The sequence below is a fragment of the Sarcophilus harrisii genome, chromosome 3 (genome assembly GCF_902635505.1).
Source record: "Sarcophilus harrisii chromosome 3, mSarHar1.11, whole genome shotgun sequence".
NCBI lineage: Eukaryota > Metazoa > Chordata > Mammalia > Dasyuromorphia > Dasyuridae > Sarcophilus > Sarcophilus harrisii.
Window position 1 is genome coordinate 57231215 of NC_045428.1, and position 21789 is coordinate 57253003.

At 31.8% G+C, this 21789-nt stretch overlaps 1 protein-coding gene across 1 annotated transcript in view; it reads left to right on the top strand.

The window, feature by feature from the left end:
* CUL3 (cullin 3) overlaps nucleotides 1-21285 on the top strand; it is a 99103-nt gene extending 77818 nt beyond the window's left edge. The window contains exons 8-16 of the mRNA XM_031957961.1: nucleotides 1024-1200; nucleotides 4317-4487; nucleotides 4950-5057; nucleotides 11717-11841; nucleotides 12555-12651; nucleotides 15060-15194; nucleotides 17772-17958; nucleotides 19256-19401; nucleotides 20685-21285. Of these exons, the coding sequence (XP_031813821.1) occupies nucleotides 1024-1200; nucleotides 4317-4487; nucleotides 4950-5057; nucleotides 11717-11841; nucleotides 12555-12651; nucleotides 15060-15194; nucleotides 17772-17958; nucleotides 19256-19401; nucleotides 20685-20816 (1278 nt within the window). The 3' untranslated portion in view covers nucleotides 20817-21285. The remainder of the gene's footprint in view (nucleotides 1-1023; nucleotides 1201-4316; nucleotides 4488-4949; nucleotides 5058-11716; nucleotides 11842-12554; nucleotides 12652-15059; nucleotides 15195-17771; nucleotides 17959-19255; nucleotides 19402-20684) is intronic.
* Nucleotides 21286-21789: the final 504 nt, after the last annotated feature.

The window sequence follows — 21789 nt, forward strand, 5'->3', positions numbered from 1 at the left end:
AGAAAACCTAGATCCAAAAAATCAAGAATGAAAAAGAAAGTTTAAAAAAAGTATGCTTCAGTTTGCATTGAGATTTCATTAGTCCTTTCTCTGGAGACAGGATAGCATTTTTCATCAAGAATTCTTCACAATCATTTGACATCATTATATTGCTGAGAATTGATCCTTATACAATATTGCTGTTATTGTGTACTGTATACATTGTTTTTCTGGTGCAGCTCACTTCACTTTACACGAATTCATAAAAGACCCCAGGTTTTTCTGGGAGTATCCTTCTTGTCATTTCTTATCCCACAATAGAGTTCCATCACAATCACATACTATAATTTGTTCAGGCCTTCTACAATTGATGGGCATTCCTTCAATTTCCAGTTCTTCACTACCATAAAAATACAACTGTTATCAATATTTTTATACGTATAAGCCTTTCTCCCCCCCCCCCCCCCTCCCCAAAATCTTTTGAGTTTTATTATTGGGTATGTTGCATGTGTACAGTTTCTTAGCTCTTTGGGCATAGTTCCAAACTTTGATACAGAATGGCTTGATCAGTTCATAGTTCCACCAATTGTACATTAGTTTTCTTTCATCCCCTCCAGCATGTATCATATTCTTTTTCTGTTATGTTAACCAATCAGAAAGGTGTAAGGTGATACCTCAAGGTTTGAATTTCCATAATTGATAATCAATAGACTTGATCTTAATGAAGTCAGCCTAACTTTTTGGGATCACCACTTATTTTTTTCAGATGCACCAGCCATATTTTTAATAACCAGTTGTAGAATTTTCTAAGGCATTTAACAACTCTTCATCCTGTTTTTATTCTGGTTAACATTTGCATTTCTCCTGTCTTCTACTAACTTCTGTGATCTTTGATGTAGCTAATTCATTGTTATAAGTAGAGTCAGCTAATTTCTCCCCACTTTAAAATAGTTGTGCATTATACCAATTTCAGTATACCAATTCAGTAAAAAATTAGAATTTATCAATATGTCCTTTTTTTTTTTTTTTCTTTCTCCTTGTAAGGGTTTACTGGATCTGAAGAGTAGGTTTGATCGCTTTCTCCAAGAATCATTCAATAATGACCGGCTCTTTAAACAGACAATTGCGGGTGACTTTGAGTATTTTCTCAACCTCAACTCCAGATCCCCAGAATACCTCTCATTATTTATTGATGATAAGCTTAAAAAGGGAGTCAAAGGAGTAAGTATGAATATATTTGAGGCTATATAAAAATCAATGGAAAAGTTAGAACAGCAAAAAGACAAATTACTTTTTATGATTTGTGTGTTATATGAAATCTTTTATGGATTATTTTAGTATCGATGCATTGTGAAACATATACTTTTTATATTTTAATCAGCAGAATAGGTATCAAGACCAAACTATAAAAGACAACAAAGCTGTGGTGGATTTTTCTCAGTGAATGAGCCTCTAGCTACAATTGTCACAGCTGCTTTTTTGAACTTATTTATCAATGACTTACACTTCATACTTTTGGAACCAGTCAGGGGGGTAGAAGTTATACATTTTAAGTTCAGTTAAATAGGTGAAATATTTGACATGTTTGATACAGAGTTATATATTTTGTGACAGCATCATGTGTTGAGACAAGGGAGAGTCATTTAGTATTTATTAAGCATCTTCTATGTGCCAGACACTGTGCTAAACTTTAGGGATACAAAGAAAGCCTAAAAAACAAAACAATTCCTCTTCTCAAGGAATTTGCAGCCTGACGAGAGAGACAACAGGCAAACAACAATGTACAAACAAGACAGATCCATGTTAAATTTGGTATAATCTTATAGGGAAGACATTAACATTAAGAAAGACTGATTTCAGAAAGACTTTAGTTGAGACTTGAGGAAGCAAGAGGAGGAGAGTGGCCAGTCTTTGGGAACACTCAGAATTGGGAGGCAGAGTGTTTTGTGCTAATAACAGCCAAGGAGATCAGTGTCACTGGATTGTGGATTAGGTGGAAAGTGTTAAGTTGTAGAAAGACCTTGAAGTAGGGTAGGGAGGAGATTACAAAGGGCTTTGAAAGGCAAACTAAAGATTTTATATTTGATCTGGAGGTAGTGGGAAGCCAGTGGTGTTTAATGAATAAGAGGATGTGACAGGCTTGTGCTGTAGGAAGATCAGTTTGATAGTTGATTAGAAAGTAGATTAGTGTTAGAAGCAGGAACACCAGTCAGCAGGCTACGGCAACAATCCAGCTGTGAGGTGATGAGAGTCCCCAGAAGGGTGGTAATGTCAGAGGAGAGAAGGAGGCATATACTCAAGGTGTTACAAAGGTAGAGAGGGCAAAATCTGGCCACTGATTGGATGGGAGTGGGGAGCTTGGAATGTGGAGCTGATGATGACACGTGGTTTGAGCCTGGTGTCCTGCTCACTAACCCAATGTGTGTCACTCGGGATACTAATGCTCAGTCACAATAAGGAGGTTTGTTAGAAGGGGAAGCATTGAAATGAACATAATTGGTTCATTTCCAGACATGTTGGGTTTAAGATGCATATGGGATATCAAGTTCAAGATGTTTAAATGACAACTGGAATTGCAAAACTGGGGACAGGAAAAGAGTTTGAAGAAGGATCATTAGATCTAAATTCTTTGCATAGAGATAATTAAATAAATAGTTAAATAGTTAAAAAATAAATAAATAGTTAAATCCATAGCCATTGATGGGAACACCAAGTGATCTCTCCTCCCAGGAAGAGGAGAGAAGAGAACCCAAAACAGTGCTTTGGAAGGCATCCACTCTTAGCAGGCATGAAGTGGATGAAGAAAAGAAGTGGATGTCATTTAGTCAAAAGCAGGAGAGAGGAATATAGAAAAGTTAGTGTTGAGAAAAAGAAGGCTAAATTCTGTCCTAAGTTGAAGAGTGTAAAAGTATGGAGATATGGAATTGAGAAAAGACCATTAGGCTAGACAATTAAGAGATCGTTGGTAACTTGGAGAGAGCAATTTCAATTAAATGATCAGATTGAAAGCCATACTACAGAGAGTTAAGAAGATAGTAAGAGGAAAGGATGGGAAAGAATCAATTGTGTGCCTCCTATAGGTATTTGGGGAGAAGAACTCTGCGATGACAGCTTGGAGAATTTGAATGGCTTAAGTATAAAGTTTTTGTTAAGGATGGGAGTTTATTTGTAGGCAGTGAGGAAGCAGCCAAGAGACAGGAAACTGCTAAAAGATAGGTGGTAGTGAGGGCCATCTGCTGCAGAAGGATGGCATGCAGTGGAATGATTTGTACATGTAAAGAATTCCACCTTGGCAAGAAAATGGGCCATGTCTTTATGTGAAATAGACCTGAAGGAGGAAATAGTGGCTTGAAACTCTGAATGACATGAGCTGAGGAAATAATGGAGGTTTTAGCAAATGGTCTCTTTTTTCTTTTTTTTTTATTTTATTTTTTATTAAATAACTTTTTATTGATAGAACCCATGCCAGGGTAATTTTTTACAACATTATCCCTTGCACTCACTTCTGTTCCGATTAAATGGTCTCTTTTTTCAATGAAATATAAGACTAAAGTTCTCAACTCAGAGGATTAAAGGAGCAGCAGGAGTTTGGGATGAAAAGTTTTTGATAAAAACTGGACCTGTCATCTCATTTTCATCAGAAACGATCTTGGAGGACTGCCAAAAGTACTGGGAGATTAAACTGATGTGCTCAGAATGATCACCGACATATTTCAGAGGTGGACCTAAGAGCCAGCTATTTCTGTCCTTGGGGACAGTTCTGTCCATTCTTCCAAGATACTCTCTGTTGTTGGATTCTTATAAGACCCACCAATTGTTGTCTGAGATAAAAAAAAAAGAGGAATGGCAATATCTATCAAAATACAAATCTAATAGGTGATCAGTACATGTTTGAGAGATGTTGGGGGAATTGTTTGACTTTTAAAATTTATCTCTTTATCATGAATGACAGATTGCTGTAAGTTTTCGAAAACTCATTTGTTTTTCCACATTTTGTAGAAATAGATAGTCCAAAAAACAAACAAACAAAAAAACAAACCTCCATTCAGTAGCACTTAGAAAAAAGTAATGTGTGGCTCTCAGGTAGACTGGATATAGATTTATTGGTTAGGGAGGAGAGAGAAGTGAGGAAAATGGGTTAATGGGAAAGGACATATGAAAAGCAAAGAAGGAAACATGGTAAGTGCAGCTATAGTTAATTGCCTGATGTACAAAAAGTAAGAGGTTCTCTTTCAGCCATTGAGATCCCTTATGCATTTGTTTGTTATACACTTAAGTTTATGTGGTAGTTCTTTTCATAGAAATCAAATTTCTGAATTATTTCATTAATTTTACAGCTTACAGAACAAGAAGTAGAAACAATATTGGATAAGGCAATGGTCCTATTTAGGTTTATGCAAGAAAAAGATGTATTTGAACGTTACTATAAACAACATTTGGCCCGAAGACTTCTTACAAATAAAAGTGTTTCTGATGACTCCGAAAAAAATATGATATCTAAATTAAAGGTAAGATAAAATATCACACCTATTAATATTTAATACAGATGTTAAAGTTTAACACAGGTAATGTGATTGTTAACATGGTGAGATGTTATGTGGTTGAAAACATTTTAAGTGAGCTTTTAATTTGTAATTTTTTTTTCTCGCAGTTAATGTAGTTTGTTCTATACGATGCCCTTTTCTAGAATTAATAAAATCCCAAGAATTCCAGTGTCTTTTGTAATTCATTTAGTGCTGCTTGAATACTCTTCATTCCACTCTCTTTTCTCCTCAGCTAACTGAATTTAGTGGAGGTAATTCACATTTCAAAAGCTTTATCTTGGTCTTGTCACTGTTTTCCTCAAAATAATTTAATAAAGATTAACCTTACTATTAAAAGATTTCATATTAATTTTCTATAAAAATATTGAGAGTTAACTTAATGCATAAAAGATTTAGTTTTTGTTTATGTTTCCTTTATTTCCAAAGACTGAATGTGGATGTCAGTTCACATCAAAACTGGAAGGAATGTTCAGGGATATGAGCATCTCAAATACAACTATGGATGAATTCAGGCAGCATCTACAAGCCACAGGAGTAAGACTATTTTTATTTTCTCTGGTATTCATATTTATCTATCTACACATCCATATTTTTAATGTAAACTTTTTCACAGTAAACATTCTGTTTGGTAAGCAACATAACCAAAGTCTTCTCTTTTGAAAGTGAGTTAACTTTATTCTACTTCATTGAGGGCTGTAAGCCTTTATTTGCTTCTTATATATTGTGTATTAATGAATATTTTTTTCAGAGAGCTTTTCTTTCATAGCCCACAAAACTTTTCAGAATCTTTGATTATTCTTTCAATATAAAGAACCTTTTGTATATAACTCAGATTCTTTCTTATTTAAAAACATTTTTATTCTGAACAATATGCCATTATTAGATTATTGCTAAAAACAAGAGACATGTAGAAATCTATTGCTAGAAAGAAGAATGAAACCTAACTTTTTTACTTACTCTTAAGCATCACTCTGTAAAACTGTATCATCTCAGAAAATTACCTTTTGTCCCTCAGTTTTTTTATGTAAAATCAGAATAAACACAAAATTAATTTGTTTATATTTACATTGAATCTTTAAAAATTGAGAACATTGATTTTAATTTGTTTGAAAAAACTAAAAGTACTATATAATGTTGGACATCATCCAGAAGAATCTAGATTATACTACAAATTCCTCATAGTAGAAATGATACTACTATAGTAATGTTATAGCAATTTATTAGTACTGATTACTTATAGAATAGAAAGCCATGTTCTAAGCATTGTATATACACAAAGTTTTCCAAGTATGTGGCAAAAACTTTGAAAAATAGTAGTTTATCTATCTGATAAGTCACACCATACCCAACATTCTTCTTTGGTGTCTATACTTGTGAATGAATATGACTGAGATTGTCCATATGGGTTATATTTATAACCATTTATAAATATAATATGTTATATAGTCCTTTTGAATTTAAGGCTGATGACTCCAAGTAACACAACTTAATTATCAATAATTTTTTAATGCTGAAACGAACAATACTTATAACACATTTCATTTGGATGAACAAAAGAATGTATAGACTTTCTAGATAAAGAAGTTGCAAAAATAGGAATGAAGAGGAGAATAGCATTTCCAGCCCTCAAATTCTGTGACAAATCTATAATCATGAAAATATTTTGGTACTGGTTCAAAAATAGAAAAATAAATCAGTGAACAAGACTTAGCAAAGAAATTTCACAAAACAGAATCCCATCTTTGATGAACTTGAGAAAGAATTCCCTCTGTGGCAAAAATTATTAAGCAAATTAGAAAGCAGTCCAGTCCATGATAAACTCAAAATAAATTTGTTATCCAAATACAAAAAAATTATACCATATACAATGGATACAGTGAGTGTCTATGCCAAGGTTGCTTCACATTACAGATTCATTATTAAATTAGAAACATTCTTGGATGCCTTTTTTCTGTAATAGTATAATAATAGTATTTATAGTGGAGAGGAGAGATACAGAACAGAAGAGATTTGGTGTCAAGTATTTAATACTTACTGTGTTCTTTTAAATTTTGAGTTGTGAATTCTGTCCTTTCATCTGCTCCTCTCCTACCCATTGAGAAAGCAAGAAAAGTGATATTAATTATACATGTGGAGTCCTGCAAAACATATTTCCCTATTAGCTACACTGCAAAAATAAATAAATAAATAAAAAGAAGGGCAAGGAAAATAAAGTTTTAAAAAATAATGCTTTAATCTGCATTCAGTCTCCCTCAGTTTTCTCTCTCTGAAGGCGGATAGCATTTTTTTTTTTTTTTAAATAAAAAGTCCTTCAGAATTATCTAAATTAACTTGGTGTTCCTATGTACAGTATTCTGTTCATTTCAGAGAGACAGAGTATCTGGCTAATAAGTTTATTAGGTTAGCGAGTGATAAATTGATAGTCTGTAGTTTCTTGTTAACCAAAGATACCTAATGGATAAGCTTGAATGTCTTTTGTTTTTTTGAAAGGGAATGCTGAGAGATGTGAACCCTGATTAATAGACATTTAAAAAGGAAATTGGGTTAAAAGTTTTCAACTCCTATTTGAGAATGTAGTTTAATCAAGACACTCAGACACCTCCAATGGTTGGGACCAAAGAATCCATGTTTACTTTCTATTCTCGTTGGTTTTCTCCTTCAGGAGCTGGGTAACCCTAAATTCCAGTGGAGGAGTAGAAGGGAATGACTTCATTGCTTTGAGACAGATAAACCAAGGTCTCCTAGGTTGGATGGGGTCCCTATTTGATATTTAGTAGAATATTCTCATACGATTTCAGAAATCTCATCTGCAAGCCTTGTCTTTCAGGGACTGGATGATTGACCCTAAAGGGACTGCTCTCTGAATGAGAAAAGAAAAAGAAAAAGCCTTATCCTAGAATAGAAATAAGTATTTCTCTCACTTTGCATTAAACAATATAAATTGTCTATGCTTTTCTTAAATCATCCTGCTTGCTTTTTCGTGTGTGTGTGTGTGTGTGTGTGTGTGTGTGTGTCAGACAGAGAGAGAGACAGATCAGTCAGTCTCCCATCTAGCTTGTGTGAGAAGGGCACAAGTTATAATTAATTTGGCTGCATACATTCACTCACATACATATTCTTCCCTATGGTTCCCTTCTTATCAACATTGAGAGGTTGTTCATACATATAAAAGGTAGGTAGGTAGGTAGAGATAAGCCAAAGAAAATAAAGACAGGGCAGGAGGGAGGAGTGTTGTTTGGTAATTAGGAAGCCATTAATGACCTTTTATAGGCAATTTGAAAGCCAAATTATAGGGGGTTGGAGAGAATGGGAATGGATCCATTTTTTCAAAAAAGTTCGATTGTGATATGGAGTAGAGAGATGGAACGTTAACTGGATGGAATAAAAAATGTTTCAAGAACAAGTTTCTTAGGCCTGAAAAATACTGAACAGATTTTTAGACTAAGATGAGTAAACCAATGTAGCCTGGGAGAAAGTACCTATATGTCTAGAATAAAGTACTAGAGGAACATGATTTAAAAAAAAGAAAAAAAAGATAAATTTACTTTGAGTGAGAAGGAGCAAGGGAGACTGAGAGCTCTGAGATAGAAAAGGAAGGTGGAAGAATGAATGAATATTGATGCTGAGAATCCTTCAGAATTTTTTTTTTTTGGTAGCTCTTCAGATTTCTTATTTCTCTTTATTACGTTCTATATTATGTTAAATTGTATTTTAAAATATATGTAATTTGGAACATTTTTTATGTGCTTTTTGATAGCTTGCATTTCTTCCTTTGGGAAATAGCATTCGTACATCTTTTATTTATTTCTCTATTGGAGAAAGGCCTTTTTTCTTATATGGTTATCTCAATTTATCACATGTTTTGGAATATTAGATTTTCATCAGAGAAATTTACTATAAAAATCTTCCTCAGGTAAAATTCTTCTCTACTTCACTCTGCATTAATTTTGATTTTGAAAAAAGTTAGACTACAAAAACACTAATTTAGATTTACTCTAAGGAAAAACTTACTAATAATTACAACTTTTCAAAAAGAAGTAAGCCTCATAAACTTAAGAAGTGATTGAACAAGTTGTGGTACATAATTGTGATGGAATATAGTTGTGCTATAAGTAATGACAAGGAGCGTGGTTTTAGAAAAACCTGGGAAATCTTACATGACTTCTTGTAAAAGAGGTGAGCAGAAGTTAGAAAAGTGTATGTAGTGACAGCAGTATTAGAACAGTGATCTGCTGTGAAAGACCCAGCTACTCTGATCAAGACAGTGATCTAAAACAGTCCAAAGGACTTATGACACCCCCCCCCCCAAAAAAAAAAAAAGATCTCCAGAGAGAGAACTGAACTCAGTGAAGATTGAGCATATTTTTACTTTCTGTGTGTGTGTGTATGTGTGTGTGTGTGTGTGTGTTAACAAGGTTGATAAGGAAATTTATTTTGCGTGCCTATCTATACATTTTTCTTTGTCTTTTCATGTTGTGGAGAAGGTAAAGGAGAGAGATTTTGGAAGTCGATTTTTTTTAAAAGAATGAAAAAAATTTAATTAAGTTGGGAAATATTTAACAAAATAAAAATTTTTTAATTTAAAAAATAAAAATGAGTATGCTACTTGGTGAGAGCTTTTATAGTCTCCTTTATTGAAAATCTTTTTATTTTCTTTAAAATAAGTGGAGATATTGTAAAACACCTAAGAGAACACTTGCCAAAAGAAACCCCAAAACTATATAAACAAAATTATGTTTTTGTTTTTGTTTTGTTTTGTTTTAAACCTTTTTAAATAAATAAAAACAGATTAAGATAATTGGAGAATTGTTTGTGGGTAGACATCTCCATATAATAACAATTTTACCAAAACCTAAACCAATTTATCTATTCAAGTCCATACCAATTAAATTCCCCCCCCCAAAAAAAAAAAATTAAATGAATTAAAAATAATGATACTTAATTTGAAAGTACAGAAAAGCAAAAGTTTAAAGGAACTAATGAAAAAAATGTAAAGGAAGAAAGGTTTAGTAGCAACAGAGCTTAAATTATGTTTTAAGGCAGTAATTATCAAAACTATCGAATACTAAGAAAGGTAGATCAGCAAAATAGAGTAGACATTCACTTTACGACAGGAAAATACACAAGCTCCTCTTTTGTTTGACAAATTTAAAACCTTTAAGATTTGGGGATAAGAATTCATTATTTGTTACAAACTGGAAAACAGTGTGGCAGAAACTGGGCATATCAACCATCAGGATAAGGTCACAACAAGAAAAGTTGAAGAACATGAAACGTGATTTAGAAGACTTAATGATAGGTAAACACTTTATGAATAAATAAAAGCAAAGGTGTGAAAAGAATAATATCAGTTACATTAAATTTAAAAGATTTTGTGGAAATAAAACATAAGAAAGATCAGAAGAATTTGGGGAATCTTTTGTAGACAGATACTCAAATAAAGGTCTCATATAAAGACAATATGACTCATGAAATAATGAAGAATGAAATAAGCATAAACAAGAGAACATTTATTTTGAGAACAAGTTTGAATGAATGAGTCAATTTAACTAGTATTAATGCCCATTCGTAAGCTTCCAACAACTTTGCTGTCCCTTTCTTTCCTAAACTCCAGCCTCACATTATCAGCTGCTGCTGAATGTCTCAAAGTAGTTTAATATGCACTCAAACTTAGTGATTAGCAGAACTTGAATATTTTCTTCTTGCTCCTCCATACTTCTGTTTCTTTCAGGGTACCATGATCTTTCCAGTATCCAAATGGATAGCCTATAAATTATTAATTTCTTGGCATCTCACATCTAATATAACCAGTAAGCTGCAAAAGACTTGTCCATTAAAACCCCCACAATATCTCGTGAATTTATTACATTTTTTATGTTCACACAAGTCACCTGCTGATTACTGCATTAGACTCTGGTTTTCCTCCTTCCATATACCCCCAAATATATTTCATCCTTCACACAGTTATCAAAATGAATTTTCTAGCTAAAAGTCTGATCATATCACTCCCTTAATCAAAACCTTCACTAGCTGGTAGCTGGGCCTTTTTAGCCCAGTATAATCTGTTTCCCACTATGCTTTGCAGTCTTATTACACAATACTTCTCTTTATGAACTTTGTTGTAATAAAACTTAACACTCCTCTCACCTAGGTATATGCGTGAAGCCTACTTTATACTTTGAAGCCTACAATACACTTTCTGCTCATCCTTATCTCCCTGAATCCTTGTGTCCCTTTAAGTCTCAGTAGAAACGCCACTCCCTCCATGAAACATTCCCCAATCTTCTTGATTTTTTGCCCTGAGTTATTCTTCTAAGATATCTGCTTTTATACTGTATTCCTCCAGTAGAATACAAACTCCTTTAAGTTCAGGAATTGTTATGATTTTGTTATTTCATCCTTAACACAATGCTGTGAAAATAAGTATCTGAAGAGTCAAAGATTATGACAGTTAAATGAATTTGGATCATATAGTTAAAATACTTTTCTTTAAACTTTATTATGAGGCTCATATAAGGCATCAAGAAATGAAAAACTCAAGTTAAGTGGGTTGAAATGTTGAATTGAGATTAAAAGGATTTTTGTTTTATTTGTACATTTGTAGTTCAGAGTCGGGGATGCCCATAATGTTTCTAAAACTTCAGCAAAGAAGAACTAATACTTAAAGAAAGCAATCATTGTGATACCTTGACAGTTTTCTTTAAAACTTAAAGTAAACTTCATGACCTTATAAATGTGTTTAAAGGTCACAACTTGTTTTTCTTTAATCTTCTCACCATTGACCCTCATTCTTAAACTGAAACTTAGTTTTCTATAATTAGTTTCTTTTATAGAATCGTTTGACTGCTCAATATTTTTCTCTCAGATCTTCTGCTCTTACCAACGTTATTTCTTTATATGTAGTAAATACTGGTAGATTTTTGAAAAGGTCAAATCTAGTAGATGGTAAGGGAAGTTCACAAAATTTAACAGTACACATATCTCTGCTGTGTGCTCTGTTTTAGGCAGAGGAAATTATACTTGTGTATGAAGATGGGATGTTAAATAAGTAATCTTAGAGGTTAGAACCCTGCTTTGCCATGTACTTATTACCAACTTAAAGGCCAGCCTTACAGCATTAACTCATTGTATTTAATTGAAAGATATAATTAATTCTAATTAAAATTTGAGATATTTTTCCCTGTTGTGCATAGGTATCATTAGGTGGTGTTGACCTCACAGTTCGAGTCCTCACAACAGGATACTGGCCCACTCAGTCAGCCACACCAAAGTGCAACATCCCGCCAGCACCAAGACATGCTTTTGAAATATTTAGAAGGTAAATACTAAATTAGGCTTGTATTTCCAGTACCAATACTGCTTCACATTGAAGTAAGTTAGAGATTAAGAAAGAATACAGGTTAAAGGCATTTTTTCCTTTTGCATATATAGTAAAAATCATTAAATTTCATCTAAAATGGTAGAACGTCAGTGACTAACACTGGGGAAGCCAGGAACACCACAAAAGTAGTTTCAAGAAGTATATCAGCAATAGGTGAGGGCTGTTATAATTGCTGTGAAGGAAAGATCTTGAAAAGTATACCAATTATAAAATTCTTGATGGATCTTAAAACAATGGTGTTTGGAAAATTGGCACATTGATTTTATGCTGGTTTGTTTTTGAGAGCAATATATTATTAGTGTCTTCTATTTGATGCTTTTTTGAAAAGTGTTTTGCAGGAATGCATGGAAGCAGAGGCATGGACTCAATAGTATTTCAACTACTATTAAGTTATAACACAATGGCTATTTTAAGAGTTTTCAGTTGCTATGTTGGAATATTACCTGAGTGACAGTGCCTTTTGGAAGGTTGGCTCCATTCTTCCCATGTATACTAGTGTGGACTTAGAGCAAATCAATTCTCTTTGGCCATTGGTATTCTCAGCTACAAGATACAGTTGGCTATTATCTTACTATATTTTAAAATATATGAAGTATATGAATTGTTAAATTTTTCTGTTTGTGAATTGCTATTTTTTTGTAATGCTATAGGTTTTATTTAGCCAAACACAGTGGTCGCCAACTGACACTCCAGCACCATATGGGTTCTGCAGATCTCAATGCCACCTTTTATGGACCAGTTAAAAAGGTAAGTGTTTGAATTTTTGTTTATACCTATACTAAGTAAAATAAAATTTAAAAATACTGTCTTTGAAGTAAATTATTGTGGTTAGCTTTTATTTGGTCATATAGAATACAGATCTACAAATTCTTAAGAGGGCTGGTAGATAAGAACATGGATTTTAATTGTTTTCTTACCTCATTTAACTTTTTTCATTTTGCAAACGGGTTTTTTGCTATAAGTCTTGTCCTAAGGTCTAAGTGCTAACAATTACTAAGACTAATAATTCTCATAGAAAGCTCAATTTCTTTTTAGTCACATAAGCATTAAAGTATATAAATTTTTCAATGTTAAGTTCACCAAAAGTGACTTTAGAATTCTTATGTTCTGGAAGTTAGTGCAAGGGATAATGTTGTAAAAAATTATCCTGGCATGGGGTTCTGTCAATAAAAAGTTATTAAAAAAAAAAAAAAGAATTCTTATGTTCTGGTAATCCTGAGATCTCATGGACTAGATAATTTTGCAAGGAGGCAAAAAAGTTGAAAGTTAGTAAAATGAATGTGAAATTTTATAATTGGCTAGCATTTTAAAATGAGAAAAACAGTGAATCTTTTAATATTTAATTCAGAACAATGAGATTGTATTTTATTGTTTGCTTTTCTCAATCCTTTGCTTGCTTTAAGTACCTCAAGAAAATTTATAAAAATAAAAATGTTAAAAAAATAAGCTGACTTAAAACAATAGTTCTAAGTTATTAATGGATAAAATTTTTCTATCTTGATGTTTTTGTCAACTGTGTATATAAAAGAGGCAATTTGGTGTAATGAACAGAGAGCCATTCTGAGTCAGAAAGAAGTCCTGTTTCTGATCAGTCTATACTGAAGTAGTGATCCCTGAGCAAGTCACTTAACCTTGGTGCACTCAGTAGTTCTAAGGTAATGAAGGGAAGTACTAGTTTCCATGGGAGACTTCCCTCACCCAAGAATTTCCCATGCCAGCAAAATCATGAATCTAATTGCTATCTCCATAAAACAAGTTTAGAATTATCACAATTGTGCATAGATTAGAATGAAACTGCATTCATTTATTGTCATTTTAATAAAATATTAATATTATTTTAAAATCCATCACTTATATAAATTTTGAAGATGTGTTGAAAATAAGCACTAATCCCTGAGATAAAATTGAAGTATGCTTACCAATCAGGGATAAAATAACCAGGGGTTACAAAGATTCTTCAGATAAGTCGACTCCTTTCAGTGTTTGGAAGTTGGAATTGAATTACTAGTAGACTTTAAAAGAAAACTTTAAAAATTATTTAATAACCAAAAATAAATAAATATACAGGATAAAACCTTATATAAATACTAAGCATTTAACAGATGTTTAATAATTTATGCTCCTTTCTTGTTTTTAATAAACATCTAGTTCTATTTGTAATGCTTTTTCTTTATGGATCACCTCATAATTCTTTCCACATTTCATTGTGTGCTTCCTATATATTATTTTTATGGTACTATGATATTCACTTACCATAACAACCATAATGCATTCAGCCAGTTTCCAAGTACGTGACATAGAGATTGTCACCAATTTTTCCCATCAGAAAATGGAGTTATCAACCAACATTTTCACACAGATAGATGTTTTTCCTTGTAAATTTTTTAAAACAGGGATTGAATTTTTGCATTATACTCTGATTGTTGAAAGGTATGATCATTTTTAGACTTACTACATATTGCTACATTGCTCTCTAAAATTTTTATATCAGTCTTCAGTTCTGCCAATGGTAAATTCCTATTCCTACATACCCTAATATTTATATAATTAATTTTGCAGAAGTGGTTACCATATTATAACTTAGGGTTGTCTTGATTAGTATTTTTGAACAAATTTTGGAGATTTTACTTTTAACTGACTCATAAACTTTATTATCAGAAGTTGTTGAAACATTTAAGTTATAAGGTTTAAACACTTCTTATTTATTAGCTTTTTATTCATGATTTTTTTCTCCCATGTAACATAAGAATAAATTTATTAATCTTTTTCTAAAATTATTTTTGGAATGGTTTGGAAAAAATTGGTATATTTCCAAAATATATACGAAAATCTTATATTGTTAATCCTTCAAAGTCTTATATTATTAATCTTTAGTAAATTATTAAGGCACAGACCTCATTAACTGATTTTTTTTTCCATTTAATTGTTTTAAAGTAATTTGTGTGTCATTTACATATCTAGTGTATTATTTCTTAATACTAAAACGTATTTCTAAATCCTGATCCATCTGTATTTGCCTGATCCAGGCAGTCACAGAAGCTATGAAATTTTTATGAGAATAAAAGACTGTGTACTCCAGAAGTAATTGAAGTTTAAATAGAAAACAAGAATTTTTAAATTAATTTTATTGTTCTATTTTTATTTTAAAAAAATAGGAAGATGGATCCGAAGTTGGTGTTGGAGGTGCCCAAGTTACTGGCTCTAATACACGGAAGCACATATTGCAAGTCTCTACTTTCCAGATGACAATATTAATGCTCTTTAATAATAGAGAAAAATATACATTTGAGGTATGATTTACAACTCTGTGAGTTTTAACTGGTATCATTTTAACTTGAAGATGACAATTTCTGTGTCTTAATGTAAGGCTACCTATCTCATTCCTGCTTTGTGGAGATTTGCATAAAACTGTGCTTGAAAGTGTTTGAAACATTATTCTAGTATTGTTTATTTGTGGAGTTGACTTTTATTGCAATTCTTTTTTTCCAACTCACAGTTCCTTGCTAGAATACCCTATGAGAATGAAGATCCAGTGAGACATGTCTTTCATGGTGCTAAAATTGACTCACCCATTCTTCTGATTAGAGACTCCTTTAAGCCATTAGACATCGTAACCCTGGTGATTGTCCTTCCTTTCTGTCCACAACATAGACTTTGGCTTCTTCATGGGAATCATTATACTTTTAAAATGCACTCTGTTCTTTCCTTTCAATTTCTTTTCAAACTAGAATTAATTTTTAGAATTTGGAATGGGTTTCCTAGATAGAAATATTGCTAATCCTCTCCGTTATACTTTTTTTGCCAAAAAGTCTTTTTCCTTTTTTTCTTTCCTAAAACACACACACACACACACACACCCCCCTTATTTCCTGTTTACTGGATGTCATATTTTCTTTATCTTTTATTCCTTTTGAAAAAACATCACTAGTTAAGTCTTTATATATTATAAAATTTCTTAAACCTATCAATTCTTAAGACCCTGATGAAGGGCAGGGGCATCCATATTGTGTTTATTTTTTATGCAGCAGTTTCCATATTTTATCATATGGGCATTTGGTAAGTGTAAAGCTTGGAATTTGATTTTCTTTATTTAGATACTTAGTTTCAGTTACTATTATCCATTCTGGTGTAGTTCAGGTTTCCATTAGAACATTTCCTGCATCACTAGGACCTTATTTAAAAGACTATTTTTTGATCTTGGTATGAACTTAGCAAGAAAATCAATTTGACTTTTAATTTGAGTTAAAATATTTTTCTTGACCAAGTGATCCAATGTAAGATAAACAATTTTAAATTGATAATTTTCTTCTAAAAATCTTAACTTTGATTTGAGGAACCATGGGGGAAAAAAACCCAGCCATTTATCTTGTTTTCTTGAGTCACAAGCAAGTTCCCTCAGTAGTCACTAACTTATTTTATAAACATAGTTTCAGAGTATTCTTAATTATGCAGGATTTATTAATTAGCTATAGAATTTTGATAGACCAAGTTAATTGTGCTATGATCAATACTAGAATCTTATTCTTGCATCAAAGTTTTTTTTTTTTAAAAGATGTTATGCCACAGTGTAACCAAAATTTTTACTTGTTTAAATTTGATTAGACAACTTAAATCCTCAAAAATGAAGGGCTTCAGAGATTATCTCCTGTAGACTAATTGACAAATTAGAAAATTTATGTTTACCATCTCCCAAAGTTGAAAAAAATCTGTTTCCCAACACTCCTTTTTCAATTGCCAAAATTTTATAAGCTTCAGCAATGGAAATGCAGAAATAAAAATGGAAGAAATTGCTAAGAAGAAAAATATGTAGTCATTGATGATGACCATGTCATTTAGAATTCATAACTTCCCAATTATAAAAGAAATCAAGAATTTATATAAAAAGATATTCATTCTTGATCTTTGAAAAGTGATTCAGCTCATCAGTCACATAAACAGTGAGCATGACCATTCCTGTTTATGTGTTTATATTGTGCAGTGCTGCTGAAGTGGTGGCAGGAGTTTAGCCCACTCTTCTGAGCTGCTCCCTTGCCTTTTCTTTAGGAATGATTTATGTCTGATAATGATAAACTGGACCCTTGAAAAAGAACAGGCTTCCCAATACAGTGAAACAAGACCAAAGGTACCAACCTCATTTTTGTTAGATATTTGCTCCAGACCCCAGTGATCATAAAAGTAGTATTTAGTGGCTAAAAAGCATACTGGAGTTTGAAGTAAAAGATTACAAAGATTTTCTCCCTTTCACATTGTATAAGAAAAAATAGATCATTTATTCTAATGACAGTGTTTTTTTTAGCATTACATAACTTATAGTGTCTCTCTGATTTTAACTTTGGCTTAGTGTTAATTACCAACCATATTTAAATATTTTCATATTCTAAATATGTACTATAAATTGTATTAATTTGAATTTACTAATTTTAAATTTGTGATTTAAGTATTTACTAAGGAAATTGATGACATTAGTACATCTAGAGGAAATAAATTTTTATATGCCTGCAAAAGTTTTGTTAATTTAAGTATTTTGAAAATGCCTGGGAATGAGTGATGATAGTCACAATTCATTCTTCCTGAATGACCCCTATTTGCATATATACTGCTGACCCAGTTATTTGAAAACGATGAAAATGCTTTATTTTTGAGGGTTCAAAATTTATTTTAAAATGTTCTTTTATTCACATTGGTCCTTTTTCCCAGTTGGCTGAAGTTTTATTATAGCGTGATATATATAGATGGCACTTTTGTGAGTTTACTTTAATATAATTTCCCTTGACTTCTTGGTCATTTTCTTTTCTGATAGCCTAACCTGTTTGGATCTTTCTTTTAAAAAAAAAAAATCTAATTGTATTGATCTGATGAATTTTCAGGAAATTCAACAAGAGACTGATATCCCTGAAAGAGAACTTGTTAGGGCCCTGCAGTCCCTTGCATGTGGCAAACCAACACAACGTGTTCTCACAAAAGAGCCCAAGTCAAAGGAAATAGAAAATGGTCACATGTTTACGGTGAATGACCAGTTCACATCCAAACTGCACAGAGTCAAGATTCAAACAGGTATCTGTATTGGTGTTTACCTGTTGTTCCTTAAAAACATCATGTAATGCTGAAATCTTACATAAAGAATGGATTTTTAGTACTGCTCACCTGAGCTTGAAGGAAAAAAATGAGCATGCAGAAGAGTAAATTAAAAAGGACAAAATAGGAACATTTTCAGATATTCAGATGGGTAACAAAAATGCTTATTTTTCATGAATCAAAAATCCTTTAAGAGACTGTTAAGAAACTGATGCTTGGATTTATTCATTCATTCATTCATTCATTCATTTATTTATTTTTGCATGGACATAACATAAAATTTCATTATGTTACTTTTAAATTGCAATAATAAAAAGAACTTTCAAATGTCTCAAATGGAGTTATTTCTTCCTGTTCCTTTAGAAAAGAATTTGTTCATACATATTTTTAAAAGTTCACCATAGAATATGAATCTCTACCAAGAGATTTAATGGTTTCTATTTACATGCAGGTATTTTAAAATTCCTTTCCATGTTGTTGGTCATTTGTTGTTGCCTTAAAAAAAAATAAGACTAGTTCACAATTCATAACAACATAATGAATTAAAACTAGTAACTATATGTGTTCAATATTACTTTTAACTAAGAGTATCTTGGAAACGTTCTTTTCCTTCCTGAGTTTTCATTCTTTTACCACATGAAATTTAAGTGAGTAAACTTTAAGAATAAATAGTCCCACATTCACAACACAGATTGATTCATTGGGCCTGATGAGATGTTACAGGTAATTTAGATGGAATAGATGACTCTGGAAAGTCCCCTTCTACCACATGATTAATGGTAATTATGGAAATAAAATGAACCTGCAGTTAATCTTGTTGCCCTGACAAATTCCAGTATTAAACATGTCCAGAAACTACCCTTGAAATTATTTTATTTTTTTTTTTCTTTTCCTTTTTAAAAGACTGCCTGACTTAGAGAAAAAAAGGGAGGAAAAATAAGAAAGGAAACCTGAAAATAGATTTCTTGTCATTTTGTTATGTCATATATAAAATGTGATCTTCAAAAAAATGACTGAATAATATAGTGTTAAAGTAGGTTATAACTTAAATAAGAATTAAATTGTATGTGATAATATTATGAATAGTTGTGATTATTTATAGATACAATATTATTCAAATATTGGGACATTTCTTAAGAATGTCACTTAACTTACAGGAACATTCTCAGTGAACATCCCTATATTCATTCTGTTTATATCTTGTAAATAACATTATTGTATATAATTTGTTTTATCCTAAATAACTTATATAACATTTGCTTTATTACTCTTACAGTTGCTGCCAAACAAGGAGAATCAGACCCAGAAAGAAAAGAAACAAGGCAGAAAGTAGATGACGACAGAAAGCATGAGATAGAGGCTGCTATAGTACGGATAATGAAATCTAGAAAGAAGATGCAGCACAATGTGCTAGTAGCAGAGGTAAGATTAAAACATCCTAAATGAGCAGCACTAAGAATTACTTCTTTATATAAAATTTTAAAATATGGGTTGTCAACAAGTAAGAGTAAACTTTATAAATAGCCACTGATAGCCAAGACATTAAAATCTCTTCAATTTTAAAGGATAGACTTTTTTCATAGTGAAGGTGTAGTGTTTCAAAAAAAAAAAAAAATCTTTAACAATTCACATTTATTTGTAATAATAGCAAATATAACATTTAAGAGCTTAAAAAACCAAATGTCTAAAAAAACTTTGGTGAATCATTTTTCTCCCTCCAGATGGACATATTTACATGTTTGTGGTAAAATTTACACTAGAAAGCATATAATATGGTAATGATGGCATTACCAGTTTTGATGCCTTTTCTAGGAAAAAATTTTTGTAGTTATTTTGGAAGTAAAAGTTTGAGTATTTAATAAAGAAAAATTATAGCAGAATGAAAGACACTGCTTTCATGATGATGATGTTTGTGGTCTTATCAGAGTAGCTTTTTTGCTTGACTTTGTGTCATCTGCTTCAGAACAGTAAATGCTTTAACATCACCTTAAAATCATTACATGTGTTGAGATTCAGTTTCAGATTCATCAAATGATAATATTTGGCATTTGCATAATACTTTAAGATTTGCATATCATATAGTATTTATATATTAACCCATTTGAGCCTTCCAGATGTGATTCTGAATTTTCTTTATTTGTGCAGTACTATTAGTAATCATCATTTGACTTTGCACTTTTGTCATATAGCAGTTCAGTCATATAGGAATTTGAATTATGATTGTAGTATTGAAGGCCAGTGCCATAATTTAGATAAAAAATAGGCTTTGAATCCTTCATTTTCTTATTTTTTATTTGTTTCTTTTCACACTTGATTGTTTGGCTTTCATCTTGGAAAAGTGACAAAATGGAGAATTGCAGACCAGGATGGAGAAAAGTATCTCTAGCATTACTCACCTCATACATTCTAGTCTAAAATTATCCAGTATTCTAATTATCACCAATTTTCTCTTCAACATAGTGAAGCTCAGAGTGAGCTGTAGTGTTCAGGACATCATCAAATTTTATAAACTGTTTCAGTTTTCAAATGAAAACTTACAGAAATTATAATAATGATTTGAACTATAAGTTTTAAGGTCAAGATCATACATAGACTTTCCTATTCAAAGCAGATGAAGTTTTCACATTTATAGTACAGCTTTTTCTGTGATGAATTTTCTATTAGAAAATTAAGGGTTGGTCTTTTTTTCCCTCCCCCCTCTTTAGGTAACTCAACAGCTGAAGGCCCGATTCTTACCAAGTCCAGTTGTTATTAAAAAACGTATTGAAGGACTTATTGAGAGAGAATATTTGGCACGAACACCTGAGGATCGCAAAGTATACACTTACGTAGCATAAAATGCGTTCAGAAAATTGATTTATTCTTGGACTATACTCTTCGCATGAACTGGGAAGTTCTTTTAAATCATTAAATATTAAGACGACCATCTCTTCTATTAAATTGCAGTACGTGTACTAGACCATTCAGATCAAGCCTTTACTCCCTTTGAGAGTTTTCAACATCAATTGATTGAGCTTCAGGCTTTTCAACGTTATCCCTGTAGAGATCATCTTTACAGTTCCTTGGGAAAATGTGAATGTGCCGCGTTTTGTTTTCAATACTGTATGAAAACAGGAAAAAAAAATAAAACAAAAATTTAGAAAATACAGCTCATTAAAAAATAAAATTGTTGGAATTTCATTTTCCCAGGTCTTCAGTGTTGATGTAAATGTGTTTTTGTAGTGTTGCTTAGCACTTTGCGCATTGTATAAGTTGGGTAACAGAAAGATATAAGCAATGAGAATTCCCAATTATATTGCCCTGCTTCCAACATTTCTTGAGTCATGTTTAATTTAAAGATTTGGTAAATAAACAAAAACCCAAGGATACAATTTTAGCATGTTTCACTACTCAAATTGCACTTGCTAATCTAACCTCACAACCATGAATCTTTGTTCTGTCTTAATTGGCTTTTTTCTTGTTTTAATTTTAATTTTTCCAAATTAAGTCCTTATATTGATTAGGTTTTGTTCTGCATTGTTTCTAGTGGTTAAAAAAAAAAAGAAAATATTTTAGTATGTATAAATTGTATAATAATTTTTTTTTTTTGCTGTTGTACTCACTAATGATAGTGGATTGTACAGGGCGGTGTTTTTATTTCATTTATTGTAGACAAATTTAAAATAAATGGATTTAGTGTTCACATACCCACTAATTCAAATATGTCAGAGCACAAAGGTGGCAGTTGTTTATTTCAGCCCCTTTGAAAAGCACACCAGTCTACACTTTGTTATAAATGTCTTTTAGGATTTTTTTTTGTTTTTGTTTTTT